Here is a 26039-nt window from a genome sequence, read left to right as displayed (position 1 = left end):
ACAGCGAATAAATACGTTTCAATTTTCGTATGACCACTGCTTTAGTGCCCCTCCTGAGGCACTGGATGCTGGACCAGAATTGCCAAACTCCTCCCACCTCCAGATTTTTGCCTCAGTAACCACCTGAGCTGCCTTCCACTTGGACTACTGGTACCTATTGACTGTCTCAGGAGTCCCACATGCAAAAAGTCAAGAGGACTCCTTCAGCCTGATAGCATCCATCACCATCCGTTTCCACCTTCGGGATTGACAGTTTCCTCACTAAGACAGTGAACATGGCCCACTTGGACTCAGTGTATCCTTCCTTGATATTTTTAGGACTTCTCCAGATGAAATGTATTTATAACATCATCCGATGACATCAAAGGGTTTTCCGATATTTTTTAATGAGAAATTAACCTTTTCTCTTTTTGTATGAGAATAGCTTTATTTGGTGTTGACTACATTTTTAAGTGCACATAAAGCAGGAAAATAAATGAGTATAATTTATAATACACATTTATTAAAAAACATATATACGTAAGACAAAAGGACATATAATGTAATAGCTTCATAACGTAATTAAGTATAAGATTTCAACACTAGTTTGCATTTGCCAAAAACAAAGGAACATAGAGGCATTGATAAAAACTAGTAAATGTTAAAATGGCCTCAGTGTGCTCCAGAGTTGTGCCTCCATGTTAAAGAGAAGCACAGGAGTATCTTCACATTCTCTTTGCTGTAAAGTGAGACGATGCTCAAGATGGCTGATGTGTGTAGAATGCTGGAAGATGAAATACATCTGTTACTGTTTTCAAAAAAGGCACATTTCTAGAGAAACGAACATAAAAAGCATCCACATAGTCACACAAATAAAGTGTCTAGATGCAAACATCTTGGTGTTCCTATTGTGTTTTGGCGTAGACTCATTGTGTGTTTTGGCGTAGACTCATTGTGTGTTTTGGCGTAGACTCATTGACATGTCCTTGACAATCATTTCAGACATGAAGACCTCATGAAGGTCAGGTACCCTCCAGAACAAAAAATGCTGCCTCTTTTTCGTCATAATTTGGCGAGCTGATGTAAAGGGTAATGAAGGAGAATGGACACCACGATAACGGACTTATTCTATGTGTTGCCAGGCAACTAATCCAGCAGGCACAGCATAACAAGGCCTGGATGTTGTGACAATGATAGCCAATCATCGGAAGCATTACTTGGAGCAAACAATGTCTGATAGGTGCTCTGTTTCCTAGTCTACCATCATGTGGAGGAGTTATGCAGTGATCACTGGTGCATAGTGTTTACTGGATGCGAATCTCATTTGTGACAGCTTCGTTCACCAACAGCATCCATAAAACCTTCCCGCTCTTGTAAGCAATGTCCTTGGGGCACAGGCCTGAGAAAAGGAGTGGACAGAAAACAGACGTCTTCCTTCCAGGGGTGGATGAGATCCTCTGTATCTGTTGTTCTGTCACAGGAGAAGTTTGGAGGGTATACAAAGATCATTTGCATGAAAATACAGCTATAGTAGCAATAATCATGCAGAAAGAAAAGCTTTTACTGTTGGACGCTGGAGTTTTACACCTCTTAACCTGGCTTGACTGGGATAAACTATTGCCGTCATGAACTCAAGCACGTCTATGCCCAGAGATTATTGATTTGCCTCCACATTAGTGTCCTTAGGCTGCATCACTACAAAGAAAAAAAAACATACATTGGGGACTGGCGTGAATAACAAAATGCAGTAAAGTGTGTAGCTTTAACGTGCAACACATAAAATACAAACAATGCACTTTATTTATATTTCTGCCACATTGTAAAACAAATAATAGCATTTTTATTACAACAGGAGTCAAAAATAAAAATCCTTTTTCACAGCTCTATATAAAGCATGTTTGTTCTGTAATAACAGCAAATGAGTGAACAAACCAGAGCAGAATGTGTTGACTCCAAACAAGCTGCACATATTCTAGTGCAGGGATGTCCAAAGTGCAGCCTGAGGGGCATTTGCAGCACTCAGTGCAAATTTGCGAGGCCTCCCACTTATATTTCTAGAATGATGAATTACCGTAAATCCTCTAATACAGGCCCGGGCCTGTATTTTACTCAAGCTCATCAAGCCTCAGGCCTTTATTTGAAGGAGGACCAGAATTAGAGGCAGGCCTCAATTTCTATTTGAGCAAAATGAACTAATGGTTCGCTGGAGTTTTTGATAATTACAATTGCGCCCACATTTTCCAAGTTAAACACATCTCTTTTAACAACAGTAGTTTCTGCTTCAGCCCTCTCCCCCCTCCCCCTGCGCAGCGGCCACAAACTCACTGATGCGCCTGCAGCCTCTCGGAGTTCCTGCTGCTCTAAGCATTAAAATAATTATTTCATTTTCTGTTCCTCACTTCTGATTACCTTCAGTGGTGTCTGTTTGTTGCAACCACCAGGTACAAAAACTTACTTGTTTTTATTTGACTATTTTTCTGTCCTGCCTGTTTATTATCTTCCTGCATCTCCTCTCAATCCTAAAGTAAAACTGCTACCTGGGTTCATACATATTCACCTCATGAGTTACCTTTGAACTGCAGTTCTAAAAGATCTACCGACTGCAAAAACAGCGGAGCGCTCGCTGGCCACATCAGTTAGGTGCGTCACCGAGGACAAAACAGGTGATGTGCCCTGATCCACAGCAGCGAAACGCATCAGGCACAAATAAAAGACGGAAAACATAAAAGGAAATGAGCCGACATGAACGATCGCGTGTTAAATTTGTTTTTGAAGTGGTGACACCTGATTTGATGATGTTACTGTAGCCGTGCTCAGGATGCAGATGTCTGGAGCGCATCAACAATGAGAGTGTTGCATGTGAAAGCTGGTTAAGGTTAGGATGGGGGTGAGGGGAAGGTTAAATTGCAAGAGGGTAAAGGTCACAATTTGGTTAAATGTCCGTTTTACGGCGGGTGTCAGTACCGACGCTCTGGCACTGCGCGTTGCCTCCCGACGCGCAGGAGCTTGTCACCTGCTGACAGCAGGCTGCTGTCTTTTCCGAGGGCTGCATCTTGCCGGTCATTATCACGTGACAGTGACTAGTTGATGACAGGCATAAAAAGTCACTATAGAGCAGTGAAGTTGACTAGTGACTAGTTCATTCAACCCCTACTGCTCCCCAGAGTGTTCTGCAGCATAATCAGCACATTCTCTTTGAACTTGATATCAAATTTTTGCCTCCTCTTCGTCTCCGCATGGTTAAAGTTACCCTCGCGGTCTATCACTGGCAAATCAAAAGTGAGACGGATGACACAAACCCCCCCCCCCCCCCCCCCCCCCGTACTTGCTTGTTACCACATTCCACCCGGCCACAATAAAAAAAACGGCCATTATTCACCTCCGCCGACTCCGACCAAAATATGATACCCGGCAGTTATTTGAATACAGGCCAATATTAGAATTGACGATATATTTCTCCAGTAGGCTGTTGGTGTACATTCATGTTCAGATGTTACTAGCATGACTATTTTGGACCTTTATTAAAGAGTAAAAATAAAAATCATCATAAAATAATTTTTAGTTTTTTTTATGTAAATAAAAAAAACACATTTATTTGGCCTGCAGGACTATCAACATGATTTTGGCCCATCTGGTTCAAGAGGAACATCTGTCTGTAACTATATTCTTATTTAGCCGGTTTGATTTATAATCAATAACGAAGATTAAGAAGCACTGCTGATTTTTTTTACCATATCTAGTTTTGAAAAACATGTATGAAGTAAGTGAATGAGACATTTCTTATGAAAAATCACAAATTATTATAATTGAAGCCTTTTTGTTTTATTGTTTTTTAAAAATCTGTTTTTATCATAAGTATTAAAATGCTTTGCATTATTTACAAAGAAACCCTCAGCTGTTTTATTAGTTATGGTTCCGATAAAAAAAGAACTTTATACAATGAAGGACAAATAATGAATCACAAAGATTTTAAAAATGATTCTCATATGAGTCTAAAGTGGTTAAAACTTTTGGGCTTCATTACCATGCTTAACAAGATCCCATTAGTCCACTTTGAGAAGGTCACAGAGTAAACACCTACTTGGACATCAGAAAAGTATCACTCAGTACTGAAAAAAGCAGCACAAATATATTTTAATAATAATGTATATTTTAATAATGTAAATACATCATCAGTACAATCTGGAAGAACAATCTCCATCCAGATTTAGAATTCATATAATTATTTTTGCTTCCTCCAACAGGTTACCGCCAACAGCACTGGCCAGTTTCGAATAATCCCAATGAAGGCGCATTAACGCCTTTAATCTGTGAATCCTGTGTTCTAGATTACTGCTCCATGTCGTTATCATTCTGCAGCGTTTTCATAGCCAGGCCCCACAGAGTCACACTGGAGATAAACTGGCCTTCATTTGACCTAAAAGGCCTGCTGGACCCTGTGAGGGAACTACAGTCTGTGGGAGGCAGGTAGGGTCTCCCTGCTGGATCTCTCTCGATAGACATATTCCCATTCTCCATGTAAGGACCATACACTACCTCTGGAGACGCCTGCTGTTTGGACAGCTTGATGCGATCTGCAGAGAGAAGAGCTACACTTCTCTCCTGGTGGCTGGATGACAGGAGGTGATGAGGAACCAAGGAGCGTAGCTCTGGAAGGGATGTCAGTGCTGGGCTTAAATGCATGCTGGGAGATGAAGTCTCAGCATGTTGTGTTGCTTGTGGTGGTGACGGGCTTGGTGGTGGGGGTTTATCTAACCCTGTGTTAGGCAACATAGCAGAGGAGTGCTGTTCCAGGGTGGTGGCAGGTGGCTTATTGGGGCTGTTGGGCTTGGCGAATGAGGCTGCTCCATCGGAGCTGTCCGTCTGCTCAGAAATGACTGTGACTGTGACTGGGCTGGAGACTGGAGGCCCCTTGCAGTGCATACTACTGTGTCTCCTCAGCATGGCAGAGCGGGTAAAGCTCTTTCCACAGGTATTACACACATACGGCTTCTCACCGGTGTGTGATCGTATATGTCGCTGCAGGTCTCCGGAGCCAATAAAACACTTACCTGCATAAAACGAGAAATATCACATATAAAACATTATTTAAAGCTGCAATGGCACATCTGGTAAACAAGCTGGCTTACATTTTTTTTTCATGCCTCCTAACGACATTCTGGCTATAAATATATTGTGTAGATTCAAAAGGGTTCGAATGAAGGCACCTGGACTTCTTTGGTTCCTTGAAGACCTTTTTTTCTCATCCAAGGAGCCTTTGACTGTAATATAGGCAGGCCAAGCTTATAAACTGTGGTTGTCTGTTGTTTCTTAACGAGCAGAAACTACCTATGAATACCCCTCCTTCTGATGAGTCGTTAGCCTCTATTGTGTGGCAGGCTAACCACTCATCACTAACACTAAGGTTGGCTTCACACCACGCAGTCAGCCCCAGCCTGACTGGGTTAATTACACACATCCTTCCACATATCCATAGGAATGCGGACGTGACTGAGCATATGGGCAGTCTCCGAAATTGGCATGATTTCATGAGCGCATCTCTGTGCAAGTTGGCAGGGCAAAAGATGCCCAGAGAAGTATGTGGCGTCTCCCATAAATTAAACAAAGGTGGCTGTGTTGCTCTTGGAGACTGACTCTGATATTGCATCCTGCTCTGCTGTGTCTATCCTGGCGCAGCTCAAGCCTGGCAGCATTTTTTGTGTGTCTGTGTGTTCTCAGAGAGAGACAGAATGAGACAGCTTCAGTCAGAGGCATTGTTTCCTCAATATCCAGAATGATAAGGAATCCTGCATGTGGGATGCCTCCGCTGGCTAATTTTATCTGCCAATCTGAGGCACCCCATAATGGTAGGCGGGATTTTGAGCCAGCCAATCAGTCGGCAGTAGGTGTGTTGATTCAGTTCAGTCCGAAGCAGACCTTCTTGGGAAGAGGGCTGAAAAAAACGACCGGTTGTGCACGGAAGAAATCCAAGCTATGCGGATGTGAACACTTCTTATCATATTCAGGCGGAGTGGAGCTGGGGCGTGTGGAAGCACTATAAGCAGAGAGGCCCAGAATTCCCTCTCCCCAGCCACCTGGGTCAGCCAGGGTTTGCTTAGCTTTATTTGATTATTATGTAATAAATATATTGGTTATGAACTTGTTGTACTAGTTTTAATGGTAAAACAAAATCTTAAACCTTATTTTTGATTATAATCAGTCACTCAGTTTTTCACACAGGCTGAACATGAGGACATTCTCCTACACCTGTCTCCTGCGTTAGCTTCTGATAGAAAATAGACGATGAAACTATAGGATTTAAAAATCCCGACATATCTACGTCACACTGTCATTTAACGCTCATGAACTCCCCCATCTTGACTAGTGACGGGGAAAGCTGTTGTTGATTTACTGCCCGGGAAACAGCAGAGAACATCTCGACTAGCAGAAGCCAACCACTAGCATTAGTAACTCCACCACAAAGCAGAACTCCTCCAGGCTTGTGTTATTTGTGGAGATAAAACATCAACGTTGGAGTAAGTGGTAGAGTCACCTTGCTGTCATCCAATCTGAGGCGAGATGTCCAAATATCAGTTAATAAGACTCCAAATCCTGTCGTCTGAAGCTCATCCCTGTTGTGGCTCACTTCCAGTTCCTGAAAATAGTGCACTGATGCTTTTTTCCCTCAGAGTACGACTTACATGGCATTCATGTCTACTAGAGACCGCTCCAATTATACTGATTAAATGAGTGTTCCGCACCTTAAAAATATATGCAGAAAGCAGTGCAAATGCAGAATGTAGGCCTGTGTTTAGTGTCCAGGGAGTAAAAGCTGGTCACTTTGAAAAATACATCTTAACACCCAAATGTAGGGAAAAGTTGTCAGTGTAACTACATAAAACACACACACACACGCACGCACACACACACAGTGTGGTCCTTTAAACAGAGATGGCTTCTTACCACAGGTGGCACAGCTGTGTGGTTTTCCTCCAGTGTGACGAGCCTTGTGCTTCAGAACCTTTCTGTGTGTGTTGAATGATTTTCCACACTGGTCACAGGCAAAGCTCGTGTCAGTTGCATGAGTCATTTTATGCTCCTTCAGATTGCTCAAGTTGTTAAATCCTGCATAACAAGACACGTCAAAAAGCACAAAATGCTATTTTCCAACTAAAGCTTCTACTAGATGTCAGCCGAAGAAAAAACAATGAGCAATTAGAAAACTGAGACAAAACTTTGAGGGATGCAACCTACCTCGACCACATATATCACACAGATGGGGTTTCTCTCCTGTGTGAACCACTTTGTGACGCTGGACATCTCCTGATGCAGTAAAGCTTGAAAAAACTCAGTTTTAGACACTTAAAGACACATTTTAGACTATAAATATGAAGTGTAGTAGTAGTATTAGTAGTAGTACTAAAAACGTATAATTACCTTTTACCACAGAGCTCACAGATGTATGGCTTCTCTCCAGAATGTCGCCTCAAATGTGTCTGTAAATTTCCTGCCTGTAAAGTAAAATGTTACATTAATCTCCATTTAACCCAATAAATACATAATTATAAACCAAAAAAATACCTGTGAGAAGTGTTTTCCACAAATACTGCACTGGAATGGCTTCTCACCTGCATCAACAAAATAATTAATGGTGTTATTGTACATGAGTGGGAATATTAAGCCGTAATAACAGGTAGTACCTGTGTGCGAGCGCTTGTGCAGCTCCAGGTTGCTCGGGTGTTTAAAGATCTTCCCACAAACTTCGCAACAATACTGCTTGTGTCCTGTTTGCAGAGTGGGCTCTGGCACAGGCTTTAAGTTTGTCTTCTTTTGGTTTATAGGAGGAGGACTGGGAAGCTCAATGTCTGCTGCCTCTGAAGCTTCCCCTCTATCTGCAGGGCTGCATTCTACTGGAGGTGCTGGGACTTCACTCCGAGTGATGTTTTCTTCTGAATGGATCTCTTTGGGACAAATGTGGATGGGCTCGATGGCCGCCTCAGTGCACATCTCCTCCAGAGCCTTCTGAGACCGGAGGTAGTTATATTTCTTCAAGTACACTGTCTTCTTGGGACGAACGGTCTTGTTGATCATGGAGTCAGTTGGATCAGAGTTGGAGGTGTTGAGATTATCTGATGGAGTCAAAGACGAGACTGTGCTCTTTTCAGCTGGCACAGATGTACAAGAAAGGTTAGGTTGAGGCACGTTTCCAGAGGTTACAGGAGTGTTGTTTCGACTCTGGCTCATTCCAAGCTGCTCTTCTGATAACACTAAAGGACCTGGGCCCTGGTTTGAAGCTGCACTACTGGTTTGCAGAGCACTTTGTTTGAAGTACTGCTTACTGTAAAAATTACGGAGCTTATATCCATGAACCAGCTGTTTTTCTACAGGTGCATGAGAGCTGCTAGGTATGTCACCATTTGTGCTGTTGCTAGGCAGAGAAACTGGTATCCTTCTTGTGTGGTCCAGGTCACTGTAAAAATTTGGCCTCTGGGATTCAGAGGTACAGTGAAGGTCAACATCATGTGGAAGACCACTGCCCAGAAGACAGTCATGCTCTGAGCTCAGCATGCCTGGGAGGGAAAAGGAAGACAACTCTGCGGGTGGGGGGCAAGGCTTGAGGAAGGCGTTACACATGGTCTGCACATTTGGAACCTGCAAGCTCTGGGCAATGTCCAGAAGCGCTTGTACGTTTTCTTGGTTAACGTCGAGATGGGAGGTATACATGTAATCCAATATTTGACCAATGCCACTGACATCCTGGATAACCAGGTTGAAAACGTCGCTCTTCTGACTTGGAGAGTTTTGGAACAAAGACCTGGAGAAATCCAATTATAAAACAACTCAATCATCTATAGAATCGCAACATGATTAATAGAGAAAGCTAAAAAATACAAAAACATGTGGATTTTTATTCATTAAATTGACTTTAGGGCACCTGAAATAGGAACTGAAAGCAGCCAGGACATTTTTGTGGGCTTTGAAGCAAACACCTTTAACCACCAACATGCAGTCACAAAGAAGTCCCTGAATTCTTTGTTCCTGGAGCTGCTGGAGAAGGTATGAGCTGTGGCTGGACAGGGAGTCCATGGTCACTCAGCTATTGGACCTCTCTCAACTTCAACCTTACATCAGGGGAAAAAGAAGAAGAAAACAGCTTATCTGTAGCTAATGGGTAACAAACAGCTAAACTGGGTTACAAATGCATTCTTCAGCTGATTCTGGATAAACTTTTGAACTTCATATTTTCATCTATTTTGTTCTGTAAACAGCAGATTTCCGCTGGGCCGAGTTACGAGACCAGCCATGCAAAAATAACAAAATGTCTGCACCAAGCGATCGCAGCAGTGCGTAGGAAAATTGGCTGAACGCGAAATTTCTTTAAAAAATAATGTTTTGAAAAGTAAATAAATTAGATTAACTGCCAACAATCAACTTTAGAAATAAACAAAGCCAACAACTCCCTTAATACATTCCTACCTTTCATTGGGATGATGGGTCACTAGACTGTGGTGACTTACGTCACTTCCTGGTACAGCGCCTATTTCGAAACATGAACACAGATAAATAAATATATATTCTGTTTTAATAAAAGGAATTACATGCTTGTAATTTTATTGGTTAAGGTAATCAAACATTTTTGGCATAATGTTTCCTCTCCCAATCTTTTAACGTTATTTTAATAATTGTAGGAACGTTTCTTTGGGAGCATTTTCCTCACGGAAGGCTAATAATGTAGGATTGAATTGCGTGAAGTATACACGTAGGGAATCAGTAAATGTGCTTCTAGGTGTTTTTTTTGAATCCGATAACTTTTATAAAAGCAACGTATGTTGTTCATCCGCTTGAAAATATTAATTGGCAAATATTATTTTCTACTTTTGTTAGTAGGTTTATTTTTTGTTGTCCACATTTGACCGTTAGCGCGTGCCAAGTCTAGTACTGGGGGATTGTTCCACATTGAGCATCAAACGTTGTTTTAACTTGCTTTAAGAAGCTAAAGGCACCGAGACACAGAAGTCACTGAATTGCTTTTAAAATGGTGTTTTTTACTTGCAACGCGTGTGGTGAATCGTTAAAAAAAGCTCAGGTTGAGAAACACGTGAATATGTGTCGTGGTTGCCAAGTGCTGTCCTGTATCGACTGTGGAAAAGACTTCTGGTAATGGCTGGCCGAGTGTTTACAATCCATAGATTTCTGTTCACAGACTTTTCTTAGTGTAAACTCTTCCATGCTTTCTACAGGGGTGATGACTACAAAGATCACAACAAATGTATAAGTGAAAATCAGAAGTATGGAGGGAAAGGCTACGAGGCTAAGGCAAACAAAGGAGATGTGAAACAACAGCAGTGGATTCAGGTAAACTTCTCTCACCGAACGGTGGTTCCTCCATCCATCCATCCATTTTCAGCCACTTATCTGGAGTTGAGTCGCAGGGGCAGCAGCTTAAGCCGAAAGGCCCAGATTTCCCCCTCTCTGGCCACTTGGGTCAGCTTCTCTGAGGGAACCCCAAGGCCTTCCCTTAGGTCTCCTCCCAGTTGGACGTGCCTCATCAACCTCATCAAGGAGGCGTCCAGGAGCTATCCTGACCAGATGCCCGAGCCACCTCAACTGGCTCTTCTCGAAGTGGAGGAGTAGCGGGTCTACTCCGAGCCCCTCCCGGATGACTGGGCTTCTTATCCTATCTCTAAGGGAGAGCCCAGCCATCCTGCAGAGAAAACTAATTTGGCCGCTTGTATCGCCGATCTCGTTCTTTCGATCACTACCCAAAACTCGTAACCATAGGTGAGGGCAGGAACGTAGATCGACCGGTAAATCGAGAGCTTTGCCTTCAGGCTCAGCTCTCTCTTCACCACGACAGATCAGTACAACGCCCGCATCACTGCAGATGCAGCAACAATTCCCCTATTGATCCCACGCTCCATCTTTCCCTCACTCGTGAACAAGTCCCTGTGATACTTAAACTCCTCCACTGGAGGCAGGACCTCATCCCTGACTCAGAGAAGGCATTCTACCTTTTTCCGATTCAAGACCATGGTCTCGGGTTTAGAGAAGCTGCTTTGCACTCTGCCGTGAAACGCTCCAGAAGAAGTTGGAGATTACATTTTGATGAAGCCAACAGGACCACATCATCTGCAAAAAGCAGAGACCTGATCCTCAGGCCACCAAAACAGATCTCCTCAACAACTTGGCTGTGCCTAGAAATCCTGTCCATAAAAGTTGTGAACAGAATCTGTGACAAAGGACAGCCAGGGCGAAAACTACATTGTTCATCCTGAATCTGGCCTTCGACAGTCCAACAGACCCACCTTTACAGAACCCCTGAATAGACCTTTCTAAGGAGTGTGATCTCCCTGTAGTTGAAACACACATTGCAGTCCCCCTTTGTAATTAGGGGGACCACCACTTCAGTCTGCCAATCCAGTGGAACTACCCCTGATGTCCACGCGATACTGCAGAGCCGCATCAACCAACACAGCCCCACAACATCCAGAGTCTTAGGGAACTCTGGGCTCATCCACCTCCAGAGCCATGCCACCGTGGAGTTTTTTTTTTGGTGACCTCAGTCCCAGAGATTGGAGAGTCCATTCCAAAGTCCACAGACTCTGCTTCCTCCCTGGAAGACGTGCCAGTAGGATTGAGGAAGTGTTCCACCCATCGATTCACAACGTCCCGAGCTGCTTGCCCCTCCTGAGATGCCGGATGGTGGACCAGAATCTCCTTGAAACCATACGGTGGTTTGTTGTTGACTGAAATATTTTGTTAAAATTCAGACTTTATGTATCTTTTTTTTCAGAGAGTACATGAAGCCATGAGCAAACCGGGTATCAGTGCCAAGCTGAAAGATGTGCTTAGACAAGTCAGTACGTATGATAACGTTCCAAGAAAGAAAGCGAAGTTTCAGGTTGGTACAACTGTGAACAGTAACAGTTATTTTCATTTGACGGTCATACACAACTGGATCTCCTTTCAGGTTGAAGGCATTAAGATACAATGATAACATTGAGCAACAATACCCTAAATTCATGATGCTGTTCCCACTAGAAACAGTGAAAGACACTGTTAAAAAGCAAATATACTATTCAAAAAATTAGGTAAAATCTAATAAATGACTAAATAAGGCATCTCATTCTCTATAATACAATCTTTAAAAGTGCAGTCTCTAAATTATAACATAACTAAATAACTATTCACTTAGTACTTCATGGGGCAGCAGCCTAAGCAGAGAGGCCCAGACTTCCCTCTCCCCAGCCACTTGGGCCAGCTCCTCCGGGAGAATCCTTAGGTGTTCGCTGGCCAGCCGAGAGACATAGTCCCTCTGGCTTTGGGTCTCCTCCCGGTGTCCAGAAAAACCTCACCAGGAGGTGTCCTAACCAGATCCCCGAGCCTCCTCGACTGGCTGACAATATTAATCCTGTTTCCTCTTTAATTCTAGTGCATAATAATAATAATAATTCATTGAACTTATATAGCGCTTTTCTAGACACCCAAAGGCGCTTTCACACACTCTCACATTCACACACTGCTAGTGATGGTAAGCTACTTGTAGCCACAGCCGCCCTGGGGAGGTCTGACAGAGGCGAGGCTGCCATTTGGCGCCGTCGGCCCCTCTGACCACCACTAACACAGGCAAGTTGGGTGAAGTGTCTTGCCCAAGGACACAACAGCAGGATACCCCTGGCGGGAGCTGGAATCGAACCCATGACCCTCCGATCATGAGGCAGCCCGCTCTACCACCTGAGCTACTGCTGCCCCATGGCATAAGTGTCTGACTGGTTTTTGTAAAGACATTTTGTTTGTTCTTTATGTGCAAAAGTCCATAATAAGGACGCTTTCATTTTGAACACCTGTAAACAATAATGATATAATTCTATAAAGGCCTAAACATGATTACATTTTTATAGTGCCGTTCTAAGTCAAGGGCTTTGCTTTACACACACTTACAAAGCCAACTTCTAACCCTCGCGTCACTGTCACTGACTTACTTCAGACAAAGTATTAATTTAGCAAAAAAATAGCACTTTTTATCCAAATTGCTGTAGCAGATTTACAGACAAAATTGTGGTTTTGACTTTTTAAAGTTAAATTATACCATGTAACAAGTCCATTCCTAGTAAATAGTTTCACTTTGTGAAAGTTAACCATTTTATTTTCTTTCTTTTTAGAATTGGATGAAAAACAGCCTTAAAATAAACAACACGAGTCTACATGATGAAGTGTGGGAGATCATTTCTGCTGCAGACGTAAGTTCTGAGGGTTCTTGTATGAATGGAAGGCAGCAGTAGCTCAACAGGTTGAGCGGGTTGTCCAGTAATCGGAAGGTTGCAGGTTTGATCCTGGCTCCGGACAGAGAATTCTGCTGTTGTGTCCTTGGGCAAGACACTTAATCCACCTTGCCTGCTGGTGGTGGTCGGAGGGACCGGTGGCGCCTGTGCTCGGCAGCCTCGCCTCTGTCAGTGCGCCCCAGGGCAACTGTAGCTACATTGTAGCTCATCCCCATCAGTGTGTGAATGTGTGTGTGTGAATGGATGAACGATACACTGTAGTGTAAAGCGCTTTGGAGTCCTTACTCTGAGAGGCGCTATACAAGTGCGGGTCATTTATCATGTTGTCAATGCAGCTTTCCACTGAAGTTACAGCCCTGACTTGAGTCCATGTTTGTTTACTTGTTGGGAATAATGCTGAGTCCTAATTTCATTGGTGAAAGTGGCTGAAAACATGCTTTTGATGACAATCTATCAGTTAGAATTTGCCCGCTACTTAGATTTTTGAAAGTTATTAAAGTTTTTCCTTTGTTTCTACAGTAAAAACTTATAGCATTCATTAGTTTTCTATTTCTGTATTTTATTGCTGAAAAATGCCAAGAGATCAGAGATTTTTTTTGTCCTGAATAAATCTAATCTGACTGACAAAGTCTAGATTTCATTAAAAAAAAAAAAAGAATAGGACAGCGGGTTCTTTAGTGAGGTCCTGATCAGGAGAGACTTTATTAATGGAACACTTTCCAGATTTGCATCTAAACCTTAAACTTGGTTTATGGCTGAAGTTCAGGCCACCTGAACAAGAGGAAGGCTGGAAAGCTTATGTAAGTGTTTGCAACACGTTAGGTCTGACTTACTAAAATAAATGAATATTGTTTTTGTCACCATAATAGAAAAAAAAAGAGACTGATGGATGAAATCTGATCATTTATCGAGTGGAATTTGACAGATTTCTTTATTCATTTATTTTTCTCTTATTTACCTTTATTGATTGCTACATCATCAGCCACTTTATCAATTAGTGTTTAAAAGTTAGCCTCCCTGCTGCTGTGGTTTTACATAACCACAGAGGCTTCGGCACTAATATAAATACTGACAAAACCTTATGGTGGTGTGAAAAGCAAACTTAATGATGCACACCACTTCTGTGCAATACTGTAAGCATCTCATGCACACTTTTAAACAGATCACCACTTTGTGAGTGTCTGAATAAGCCCCTAAAAACAATAATATTCTATAAATGACTGAACTAACTTTGACGGACCGATAAAGCTTCTAATCAGATGTTTATCTGGCTTTTGTTTCTTGTTGGTTAATAAAACAGGTTTTAGTTTAACTTTCATTGCCCTCTCATCGTCTTTCAGGCTCCTGAGACCAAACAGCTGACTAACGGAAATAAAGAACCAGCAGCTGAAGTCCAGTTAGACACTAATGGAACTGAAAATCAGGGGGACCAACCCGAAACTGGGGAGAAGAAGAAGCTGAACAAACGGGAGCGTAAAGAAGCTCGTCAGCAAAAGAGTGGAAAAACTACAAAGTGTGACAAGAAAACAGCAGCTGAAGAGCCAGAAAAAGACCAAACGGACAAGAAGAAAAAGAACCAAAAGCGAAAACACCAATACGAAGAAGCAGACGGGGAAGAGCAGAACGAGAACAGTAATGACTATCAGAGTTCTCTCAAGAAAATCAAGCGTAAGTGTAGACTTTTCCTTATATTGACTGTTTTGACATGCATACTGTCCATCACTGAGCAGCATGCATGTTTTGAAAAGTACGTAAATCAAAGTCCTTTTTTTGTGAAGCAGCAGAAGTTTCTGACGTTCTCATGGAAGAGGATGCTGGGGAGCAAGCTGTTACTCAAGGTAAGGTGGTTTAGTAGTTCACCCTCAGAACCAGTCAGGGTTGGAACACATTTGTTTCATAGTACTTAGAACTGGTACTAAACTTAAAAAATGTTGGTAAAACCAGCAGGTGTCAGTGTTGCCTTTTAGCTCATAATGAGGAAATGACCCTCAGACAGTTTCATTTGTCTTGAAAATTAGATTAATGTTTCTGGTCCAACTTTCAGGCAAATTCAACTGGAAAGGAAACATTAAAGCTGTGCTGAGAGAGTCACCTGACCAAGAGCTGCCAGTGAAGAAGCTCCGGAAGAAGGTGAGGCACTATGGGTCGTTTCTGTGTGCATTAGTTTGGTGTTGCCTGTTAGTCTAACAGACCCCTGAGCACATTGTGCTTGTCTTTGTAAAGATATATTCAAATTAAGACTTGACATTATTTAAATAACAAGTCCTATCGTGTTGTCTTTCAGATTTTGGCTGCATATTATGCTTTCACCGGTGACAGGAATCTCAAAACAGAAGAGGACTTGTTGGTGCTTTTCAACAAGAAAGTCAATAAAAATCCCAAATTCAGAGTTTTGAAAGATCGAGTCAAACTTCTAAATTAGACTGTCTTAGAATGTAATAATTAAAATGTCCATTGCTACAATTCCATGTTGTACCTTGTATCTTTTTATACTTTTGACACAATCTTGCAGATCAAACGGTTCAACGCCCTTGGCCTGGTTACTGTAATTCACTCGATCTTGCTTAGAACGTGCCAGTGTTGTTGAATGTATAAAATGACAATGTCGATGGCAGGATAAGCTGTTGCACATTCCAAGCTCACGGTAAGGCCGTGAAATGGCACCTTATCTGTGGGATTGGATGTTGAAGTGGGGAGAAGGGAAATGGGAGAGGGGCACCCAAGGTGAATTGGACTCTCACACGGGATGAAGCTAATGCACATTCCTCCGCACTGCGAACGGGGTTCACTTGGCCGGGGACACAGAAGCTCCATAGAAGCAAAATGCGTGGTGTCAGCCTCGGGTGAAGTTTTAATGCTTTCTGATCTTCCACGGATGGAATGAGCAGTCTTCTTACTCTGTGTACACACACACACACACACACGCATACACACACAAGAGTAAATCTGGCCTGCTTTATGAAGCTTTTCTAATCCCAGCAGGTTTAACACTGATGCTCATTCATCACACTGCTTACTTGTAATAGTATATTGCATGCTCTGGGTTTTAGTCAACCTGCCGTTCAGGTTTGCAGGTATTAAAATAATGTTTTCTAGCCCAGTGTGACTCAGTGGGGTTTAATTCTTGTATTTTAATCCAGACCACACGAGATACTGAAATTAATCCTGTCTGGTGAAGGAAAAAAAAAATGTTGCTTTTATAGGGATGATTCATGAATTCTGGCGGTTGGTCATACATACCAGCACTCATATAATGTCCATCTCATTTACTTTTATACACATGCAAATTTTACACAAGATAATAATCAAATTAACAAACATCATTAAAAAATGTATTCTCTGATTTTTACTTTAACAGAAACATAAAATGCATAGGCCTAATAGTGGACAACTGTTGTAAAAAGTTGAGACGTTTTACTAAAGCAATGTTCTGGATTTTTTTTTCTTCTTCTGAGAGTTCAGACACAGTGAATCAAAGATGAAAGCTGATTCTACAAAGATAATGAAAGCTGACTAAAATTAGAAGCAGCACTGTCAATGTAAAACAAGTTATTGAATAAGTTACTAACTTAAAAACTCGTGACACGTTAATTTAATCGTACAAATAATAAACCACAAAATAATTCTGCAAAACAGCTAAAACTATTCTGTATCAATCACTGTTGACAAGAACTACAACCGTCGCCTGTTCACGCGCGTCATCAAGAAGCGACTGGGTTTTGTTTTTGTCAGGAAGTGCCTTCAAATCATTTGCCTCCAGAGCTAATGTCCGTAAAGAACAACATGTTTAATGACAGTGAACTTGCAACATTGCGAAACAGATTTAAAAGAGATGCGGAATTTCTTATGCAAACAACGACGGCAGCGACAGGCGAAGATGACAAGAGTAAGCTAACCTGTGTTATGCTGGCTAACCTGATTAGCTAAACTAGTTCTTCAAAGCCACCTCTTTTCTTCATGTCAAGTTAGCCATACAATAAAATGGCTTTGTTATTGTGTAATAATGTTAAAAGCTGTAGCTCTTATCTACAAACATATGAGATAAACAACAAAGATGAAAGAGTAAAAACTATCTTGGCTTAATCAAAGAAGACATACCTGCTCTGATGTTAGCTGTTATGAACACTTTCTGAGACATTAGATGCACTTCCAGCTGCCTCCCACAGAGTCCCACCTTTCCAGCGTTTCACATCACGTAAAGTTTAGGAAGATTAAGAAAAGCAATTTATAAAATGGATTGTTTGATAGCTTGAATGTTTAATTAAAAAACCCTTGTGCATTATAATTATTTCAACAGTACAAAAGCAGAAGGAAGACAGGTGCACATGCCATTTTTTAACCTCAAAATCGACTGATGGTGTGTTCAGTTATAGTATTTTAGACATCCTGTTGCCTTTTACTGTAATCTAGGTTTCGTTAGTTCTGATTGTGAAATGGCTAACATGAGGTGTCTTGTTGGCGGTTTGGACAGTGGACAATCGCCCAACTTTGAGGCCCTTACTGGGAAAAATCCGATAATCCTTAATTGTTTTGTCTGTGAACAAAAGCAGTCAGCTCTGCAACATGATACAGAGAAACTCTATTCCCCAACCGATCCAAGGGTCATTTCATTGTGCTCTTTCATAACTGTTTATACAACGTCATCCTTGTCAAAAGCTGATTTGAAGCAAGCATATTTTTTCTGTAGAGCTTCTAACTTTTAGGTCTATGTTTATTGAAGATGCTGGAGCAGCAGCTTGTTTAGGCCATTGAGTTTACTGAGAACTCTGAACATGCCCAGCAACTTCGGCAGCCAAAAACAGGCTTTGATATGTTTAATCAACCAGTAAATTATATAGATTAATAGCTTTCTGAAAGGTAAGATTATCTTTAAAAATATATCAATTCACCCTCAAAAGCTGCTTAAATCTGAAAGGAGATTTGTGCATTCTGTTAAGACTAAATCTCATATCCAGCTGTAATTGCTCCACAAAAACTGTAATCTTCTCAGTGCCTCTTAGTGTCCTAGCATGTCATATTTTTGAGTCTGGCTTGTGTATAAATCTAAATAATGACTACCACATTAACAAACATCTGATCTGTGACACTGAAGTGAACATTTATTGTAAATAGGTATGACTCTGTTATATTCTGCCAGTAAAAGTAAAAAAAAAAACCTAATTGTTAACCTTTGATGTCTAATTGTAATAGATATTTTATTTACTACATTGTTTTTCACTCGTTTCAAAGCTCTAACCTTTGTGTTACCTGTCAGGCCCGGAGGGAAAGGACGACAAACCACTCCCTCGCATCAACAGGCACTCTGTTTTCTGGATCGTGGCCTCTGTAGTTGTGACCTACTATGCAGATTTCCTCCGTGTCCTTATGGAAAATAATGATATCAAAAGGTAAAATTTCAATAGGAAATAGAAAAAGCTCTGAAACTTGCTGTTGCAGTAGAAATGGTAAAATTTTGTATTGTTAATATTTTATTATTAACATTGTCAGAGTCTTGTGTGATAGCTCAGAACCAAGGGTGTAACCCCACCTGCCAAAAGTAAAACTAAGAAGTGACAAAAAAAAGCTGTTCCACCCTCATCCTCTAGGGGCTGGCTCCAGAAAGGAGCAAGTTCCCATTGACATGAAGACCTCACAAGGCCTTTAATAAGGGAATTTCTGTTTGTAAAATTCAAAAACCTGTTAACAAGAAACATCAATGGCTTGAATTTTACACAAGGATTTGTTAGTCTTTACTAATCTGGGTGGAGTTGGTTAATTTGGAGACAGTGATTCCACAGAAAGACTGCTTTACTTCCAGCTAGGAAACATTTACCACAACTGCTTGTCTGAGAGGATTCAACGTCAGAGAAATTGCACAAAAACACCTCAGACTTAGCACAACTCAGCAATGTGTTGCAATTTATGGCAGTACAGTTAGAAGAGTGTTGTCAAGGGAGACCTTCCTGTGTAAATATATTTATTGAAGACTGGCTCCTGCTATGATCTCTGAAATTATTTTCTTTAAACAGATGTACTGGTGACATGTTTCTTCATAATGCACAGTGCAGGTACTTAACCTACACGATCAAAGCACCTCCCAGTCATTTATACAGTTTAAACTCCTCCCAATATTAAAGTAATCTTTAGACAAACGTGAGAACCTCGGTCGGTAGCTTTGTCAAAATTCAGTCAAGCAAAAGGACAATGATCCAAAGCTTATAGCTAAAATAACACCTCTGAAGGAGAAAAGGTATTATAGTCACTCTCTTAAAGATCTAACCTCAAACTGACTGAAGTACAGGGGCTGGTTTTAGAAAGCTGTGCTCAAATGGGTTCCCTCAGTTCAAAACTGAAGTTCCCACATTAGTATGAGGACTTATTTGTCTCCGTAACAATTTGAACGCTTCCGCAGGTCATTCAAAAGTTTATTATGCAACCCAGCTGCTAAAGGTGCTTCTACAGGTGGTTGAGCCATATTTGTTTTTCACACACAATTTTTTCCTGTTAAACATATTGAAATGACTTTGTGTAATAATCTATACACTCTTCTCCTTAAAGATGCATCTACTAACCTTAAAGCCAAATTTGTGTTTTTTTAACACGTTAGAATTTAAATGAAGGCTTCTTATATTTGCTAGACTGTATATTGTGCGTAAATGTCACGTACAGGCAGAAGGACAGTTCTAGGAAGGCCGTTGTTTGCCCAATAAGTGTTTTGTTATAGTCATTGTTGCACGGGGTTTTGTTCTATTAAAATTCCTGAACAGAGCATTTAATACAAAGGAAACCACAGATATATGAAACCATTTGAAGGCTGTTTTGTGATGTGATACCCTTTTATTTTTGGCACTGTCCGTCCACAGGTGATGCAATAATGTGTCCTGTTTTGTTCCTCTAGCTGGTGGTTTAATGTTGGCCTGATGCTGCTTGGGATCTGCTTGTCTCTGGCAACGTTTTGCATTGTGTACCTAGAGTGGGTGAGGGGCATTCAGCACTATGAACAAGAATACCCTGCCATTCCTCCTATTACCACTGCAGCCTTCATTGCAGCATCGTGCAGGTAAAAGGCAAACATAAACCACACTCTCCACTAACACAACAGCACGGCTTGACAAAAACACAATCCAGTCCATTCAGAGCAAAGTTTAAATTCGTCACCTAATGTTGATATTTGACACATTATTTATAACAAGAAGGACGAAGAAAACCTGTAAATTACGGATTTACTGGAACTTGATTTTAGGCAGGAAAAGGAAGACATTTAGCCTTTAAAAATACAATAAATAAGCTAGATCATTACCACTCAGTGGTTAAAAGAATCTGTTCCTTGTACACAGATTAGAATAAACATGACTTTTTTTTTAATTAAAATAATGCCTGAAGGCCATTGAGTTCAGTTTCTTTGGTTGGAAATGGGTTTGTTCGTCCCGCACTTGGAATATTATCAAATATTTGTATTATTTTCATTAAAAGTGAGCTGGTTACAGTTTACTATTACATCATAGATGCAAATATTCGAACTATGAGACTATTTTTGTTAAGATATTTACAGTTGAAATTTGTGTAAACAACTATGAGGTTATTTCAACAATTTTTTGTTTATAGACTCCTGCTAAACAAATAAATTAAAAGGATGAGGTACACCAGCATTAACACTAGATATAAAAGCAACGCATAACATCCATGACGCTTAGTAGCCTCCATTGTTTTAAATGGGTGTGCTTCCACCCGCCTCGGCCCAAAAGCATATTGTTGCATCACTTTGCTAAATTTTTACTTTAGGTTTATCTTTTATGTGCTATGTTAGCAGAATGTGTCTAGCTCAGCAGCAAATCAGGCCAGAAAAGAAAGTCAAGCATGGCAGCGGTGTCAAACATCTGGCAACTTTCAAAATAAAAGGCATGTGCAGATTTTCTGATTTACTTGTGACTCCGTGGCTGTGGTAAAAAGAACAGAAAATAAACCCACAAACCTTTACGACACATGCCGCCTGTTACAACCTAGGAGTATGATTCTTGCTTGAGGTGCGAGAGGTCCCAGGTTTGAATCCCGGACGAGACCCCATTTATGTTACAACCCACGTGTGATGGTGGGTGTGAAAGAGGGGCATAAAGCTTCAAATGGAGGTCAGAGTTGTTACAGTCAAAATAGTTTATCTATTAAAGGCAACTTAAAAAATTGAAGCATTTCTAACAAATCTTAACAAAAAGGGAACACGGTAAAACACATGCCTAATCTATTAATCTAATAAGATAACAAAAATAGGGTGATTTGCTGATTTACTAATTCATCCATCCATCCATCCATTTTCATCTGCTTATCCGGCATTGGGTCGCGGGGGCAGTAGCCTAAGTCGAGAGGCCCAGACTTCCCTCTTCCCGGCCACTTGGGTCAGCTCCTGCAGGGAAATCCCAAGGCGTTCCCTGGCCAGGTGAGAGACATAGTCCCTCCAACGTGTCCTGGGTCTATCTTTAGGCCTCCTCCCAGTTAGACATGCCCAGAAAACCTCACCAGGGAGGCAACCAGGAGGCATCCTGACCAGATGCCCGAGCCACCTCAACTGGCTTCTCTCGATGTGAAGGAGCAGCGAATCTACTCTGATCCCCTCCCGGATGACCGAGCTTCTCACCCATTCTCTAAGGGAGAGCCCAGCCACTCTGCGGAGAACACTCATTTCGGCCGCTTGTATCTGCGATCTCGTTCTTTTGATCGCTACCCAAAGCTCATGACCATAGGTGAGGGTAGGAACGTAGATCGACCGGTAACTCGAGAGCTTCGCCTTCTGACTCAGCTCTCTCTTCACCACGACAGACCGGTACAACGCCCGCATCACTGCAGATGCAGCACCAATCCGCCTATCGATCTCACGCTCCATTTTCCTTCACTTGTTAACAAGACCTCGAGATACTTAAACTCCTCCACTTGAGAAGGCATTCTACCCTTTTCCGAAACAAGACCATGGTCTCAGATTTACTGATTAAACAAAAACTCAGTGAAATCCACTACTTAATAAGATATGATTATGAAGACTAAAAAGTGAAGTGATTGTCCATGGTGCTGATCTGGAGGACAGCAGAGCGAAGCTGGCTTCGGTGCTGAAGAGGCCATGTGCCGTCTTTTTCGTTGCTTGTCATCATGTGAACTGCCAAAATCACGTGTGATCTTGCAATTGTCTGCTGATTTTGTGACGTCACAGGACCAGATGCATGGAACACTTTTGCTGCCGATTCGTATTTGAAGTACTGCTGGTGGGAAGGAATGTGCCGCTGTGGTTGCAAGGAATACATCTTTTACGTTGTGCATTGCTTACTCATCCATTGGAAAGCTGGGGTTAAACATCACTCGGGCTGTTTTAGCCACAGATTAAAGGCCGTTGAAAATTTTTTGTATTTTTTAGTTGAAATAAATTGTGTTTAAGCTTTTTCTTTTGCTCTTAAAACTTGTGGGTGATTTTGTTTTTAACGAATGAGTAAAAGTTTATTTTGATCGCACAGTTATCCATTTATTTTCCAGTTTTGTACTGTTTGAGTTTCACACTGTACATTCACAGACTTATTGGGATGATCTGGAGCCATAGCTTATAGTTTTCCATCCCTTCTAGTTTTGCACAAATCACAATTTTTTTAAATAAATATTTACTTTTTCAAGTTTTTCTGGACTGTTATTCCCTTGTTTAGACATTTTACTTCTCCAATTCAGCACATCATTTGTCCAACACACGTTGATGGTAGCAGCTATAGACGTAATTGTTTGCAATATTAATAATAACAATGTGTCAAGGTTGAAAAAGTCAGGTTTCATGTTGATAGCTGTAACAACGTGACAAACATCCTTTTATTACCACCTAATCTTATTTCATTTTTGTTTACTTTTTTTTTCCAGTTTCAACATCGCGCTGTGGCCGGTGTGGTCCTTCTTCACTCCACTCATTCTCTTCACGCAGTTTATGGGTGTGGTCATGCTCATCTCTTTGCTTGGATGAGCGATTCAATGTAGGAATTGTATTTTTTTACTATTTCAAGGTACTTTGAACCCCTTTTATATTTCCAGATTGGACATTGTTGAAACAGAAGAAACTTACAAATATTTAGAATAGTCCAGATGCGTTTAGTTATCTAGTTTGGACCGCAGCATGATGAATTACACACTGTTTCATTATTATCAAGTGTGCAAAATATAGCTAGGATGATTTTAGAACAGATCGGCAACATTTTTATCCCAAATCGACATAAATCTTAAACATTCATCAGTTCAAGCAAGCTCTTTTGTTTTGATTTTTTTTACTTTTCTCGGAAAACAAAAAGATTGTCACTTTGGTTAACTTGAACGTGTTTCTGTATCACAGCTTCTTATTCAGGGACAGCGTTAAATAAAAGACCTTTGTTGTAACGAGTGTATCTGATGTAAAAGTAACATGTTGGGAATGTTTACAATATAACTTTCAGTCCAATACCTTTGTTGTCTTCTCAGTTGAACTTGTAGCCAATGGTTGTGAATGTAATGACTTGCTTGTGTGGTTTCTAATTTTAGTGGTTTTCCAAAGGAAGAAGGAGAAGAGATGTTTGGGGCCTGTTGAGATCATTTAAACCCTGGTTCCCTGACCCACCATAGTTTCCGTGCTGACCTGCTTCTCCACCACACTCCAATGCCGTCCTTATCACTTGATTCCTTTTGGACGAAGACCTTGGGAGTAATCCCGTCAACGCACCAGATTTTAACAGAAGCGCTTTAATGTGATGGCTTGTTATTGTTCTCTGCCTTTTTGTGTTTGCAGCACATCTTAAGTAATTTAATGGAAAACAGCGCCAACAGTAACAACACAAGACTCATGACATAGTTGTAGTAGTTGTATTTCTTTTAACCGTTAACAAATTGTGTAGCAAAATGTTGACATTTGCTTGAATAGTATTTTTTTTACTGTATTTAATAAACTTTTTCCAACAATTTTTAATGGATACACAAAAAAGTAGATTTGTAAGCTTTAAAATAAATTACACTCTTATCATTTGTTAAAGGCGGTGTTGACTGAAATAACAATTTTTTAATGATTGTTTCTGTTTATAATCAGTGTCTGGATTTTTCATGCAGGCTGCACATGAAACAGTCTCCTTCACCTATCTCCTGTGTTAGCTTCTCAAAGAAATGAAAATCCTCAAATGCCTATGTCACACTGGGAATTTGCATTCATGGCCTCGCCCATCTAGGCTTGCGCTGACCACAGGAAGGCATTAAAAAAAAGATTTACAGCGAGGAGAGAGAGTGTCTAGGTGATAGTGACTTTGCAACATGGCTGAATGCATTCTGTTAACCAATCAGAAGTGAGGTGTGTGCATATCAATAATAATAATGAGCAATCCTGCTGTTTTCAGCCCACCTCTGCACCAGCACACTTCTGCAGAACAGGAGCATCATGGCGTTTTTTAACATGTCTCATAAGGTATTGATATACACTAGAGAACACTGCAAATTTATTAAGTAAACGAGTAAATCACACCTTTTAAGGACAACATGTGAGAAGTCTTACCAAAGGATTAGTTCTTTACTTGAATATCACAAAAATGTTTGATGAGCAGCATTTGGTAGTGGCTCTGCATCTTACAAATGTGCAAAAACCATCTCGAGAACAACTTAGATTTTCCAACAATAAAGTTGTTAAATAATTGGTTGCGGTTTTAGAATACTAGTTCAGGTTTTTGGTTATTAGGAGCCAGAGAGAAATGTTTAATAAAAAAAAAAATCCATTGAGGTGTCACATCATTGTCGTTAGTATGAGATATGAGCTACAGAAAGTGGCTCCTTGGCTCCATCACAGTTTATTTTATTTTTATTTTTTTGGGAGAAAATTATCCTGTTTCTTAAAGGTGCTTCCAAACCTTTTCTTTCCTGAAATGGGGTGAAAATATTTGTTACTTTTGTCCTTGGGATAAATTTTTATTGAGTATCAGTTATTCCTTCTTCCATTCATAAGCTGTCTTTGCAGCAGCCACAGCCTTCCATCTGCTACCCAAAGCTGTCTTTCCTGGGCGGGTCATAGTTTTGAAAGAGGCCAGAGGTTTTCAGAGAAAGACAAATGAAAGATGATTATTCTGCTTTTGAGTTCTTGTTCTGGCGAGCAAAGGGAATAGCTAGGTCTTTATCTTGGGTTTGTCTCTGAGGACTACACAGTGTATGTTTCTATTCTCTAGAGTGCAAACTAAAATGAGCCCAGTAGTTTATTTTTGCACATTGCATTTGCTTTCAAGGATCATCTCCATGTATTCTAGACGTTTTGGGAACATTTCCTTCAATTTGTAAAGATGACTCCATTATTTAAAACAACTGCTTTAATGGAATGCATGACTTGTATAATAAATATCTTGATTTGTGTTTTGTTGATGATGGGGTGCTAAAAGACACTTCTAAATTAAACCAAAATGCTGAAACCTAATCTATTACCTGTTAAGGAGCGCTGATGAACAGATATTTCTGTTATCATTGATCAAAAAGACCATGCAGGCTCAACGGATGCCCTGATTAAGAGCTTTACCTTGATCATCTTTCCAGTCCTCGTGATGTTTCTGTTCATAATTGCGTGAGCGGAGATATAAATGATAAATGACCCGCACTTGTATAGCGCCTCTCAGAGTAAGGACTCCAAAGCGCTTTACACTATCATTCATCCATTCACACACTGATGGTGATGAGCCACAATGTGGCCACAGCTGCCCTGAGGCGCACTGACAGGCGAGGCTGCCGAGCACAGGCGCCACCGGTCCCTCCCACTACCATCAGCAGGAAAGGTGGGTTGTGTCTTGCCCAAGGACACAACAGCAGAATTCA

General features: G+C 41.0%; 3 protein-coding genes across 4 annotated transcripts; 2 read left to right on the top strand and 1 right to left on the bottom strand.

The window, feature by feature from the left end:
• Positions 1-4089: 4089 nt before the first annotated feature.
• zbtb49 (zinc finger and BTB domain containing 49) lies at positions 4090-9519 on the bottom strand. Its single transcript, XM_015959320.3, has 8 exons — positions 9436-9519; positions 8894-9080; positions 7659-8773; positions 7540-7586; positions 7396-7469; positions 7213-7295; positions 6922-7083; positions 4090-5030 (listed from the first exon to the last, which is right to left on the bottom strand). The coding sequence occupies exons 2-8, from the start codon at positions 9043-9045 to the stop codon at positions 4309-4311; spliced, it is 2355 nt and encodes a 784-aa protein (XP_015814806.1). The 5' UTR covers positions 9046-9080; positions 9436-9519; the 3' UTR covers positions 4090-4308.
• A 160-nt stretch (positions 9520-9679) lies between these two features.
• Positions 9680-15704, top strand: lyar (Ly1 antibody reactive homolog (mouse)). Of its 2 annotated transcripts, none has more exons than XM_015959322.3 (8): positions 9680-10116; positions 10200-10314; positions 11753-11860; positions 13122-13199; positions 14582-14909; positions 15023-15079; positions 15286-15371; positions 15526-15704. In XM_015959322.3, exons 1-8 carry the CDS (start codon positions 9995-9997, stop codon positions 15661-15663), a joined length of 1032 nt encoding a protein of 343 aa, XP_015814808.1. In that variant the 5' UTR covers positions 9680-9994; the 3' UTR covers positions 15664-15704. The 2 variants fall into 2 exon arrangements, with proteins under 2 accessions (XP_015814808.1, XP_015814807.1); XM_015959321.3 differs by having other exon boundaries at positions 15020-15079.
• Positions 15705-15841: 137 nt separating this feature from the next.
• Positions 15842-25586, top strand: tmem128 (transmembrane protein 128). Its single transcript, XM_015959323.3, has 5 exons — positions 15842-17127; positions 18496-18628; positions 20119-20280; positions 23103-23212; positions 23751-25586. Exons 1-4 carry the CDS (start codon positions 17007-17009, stop codon positions 23200-23202), a joined length of 516 nt encoding a protein of 171 aa, XP_015814809.1. The 5' UTR covers positions 15842-17006; the 3' UTR covers positions 23203-23212; positions 23751-25586.
• The last annotated feature ends 453 nt before the right edge of the window (positions 25587-26039 follow it).

This window comes from Nothobranchius furzeri, chromosome 3, assembly GCF_043380555.1.
Source record: "Nothobranchius furzeri strain GRZ-AD chromosome 3, NfurGRZ-RIMD1, whole genome shotgun sequence".
Taxonomy (NCBI): domain Eukaryota; kingdom Metazoa; phylum Chordata; class Actinopteri; order Cyprinodontiformes; family Nothobranchiidae; genus Nothobranchius; species Nothobranchius furzeri.
This window is presented reverse-complemented; position numbering and strand designations above follow the sequence as displayed.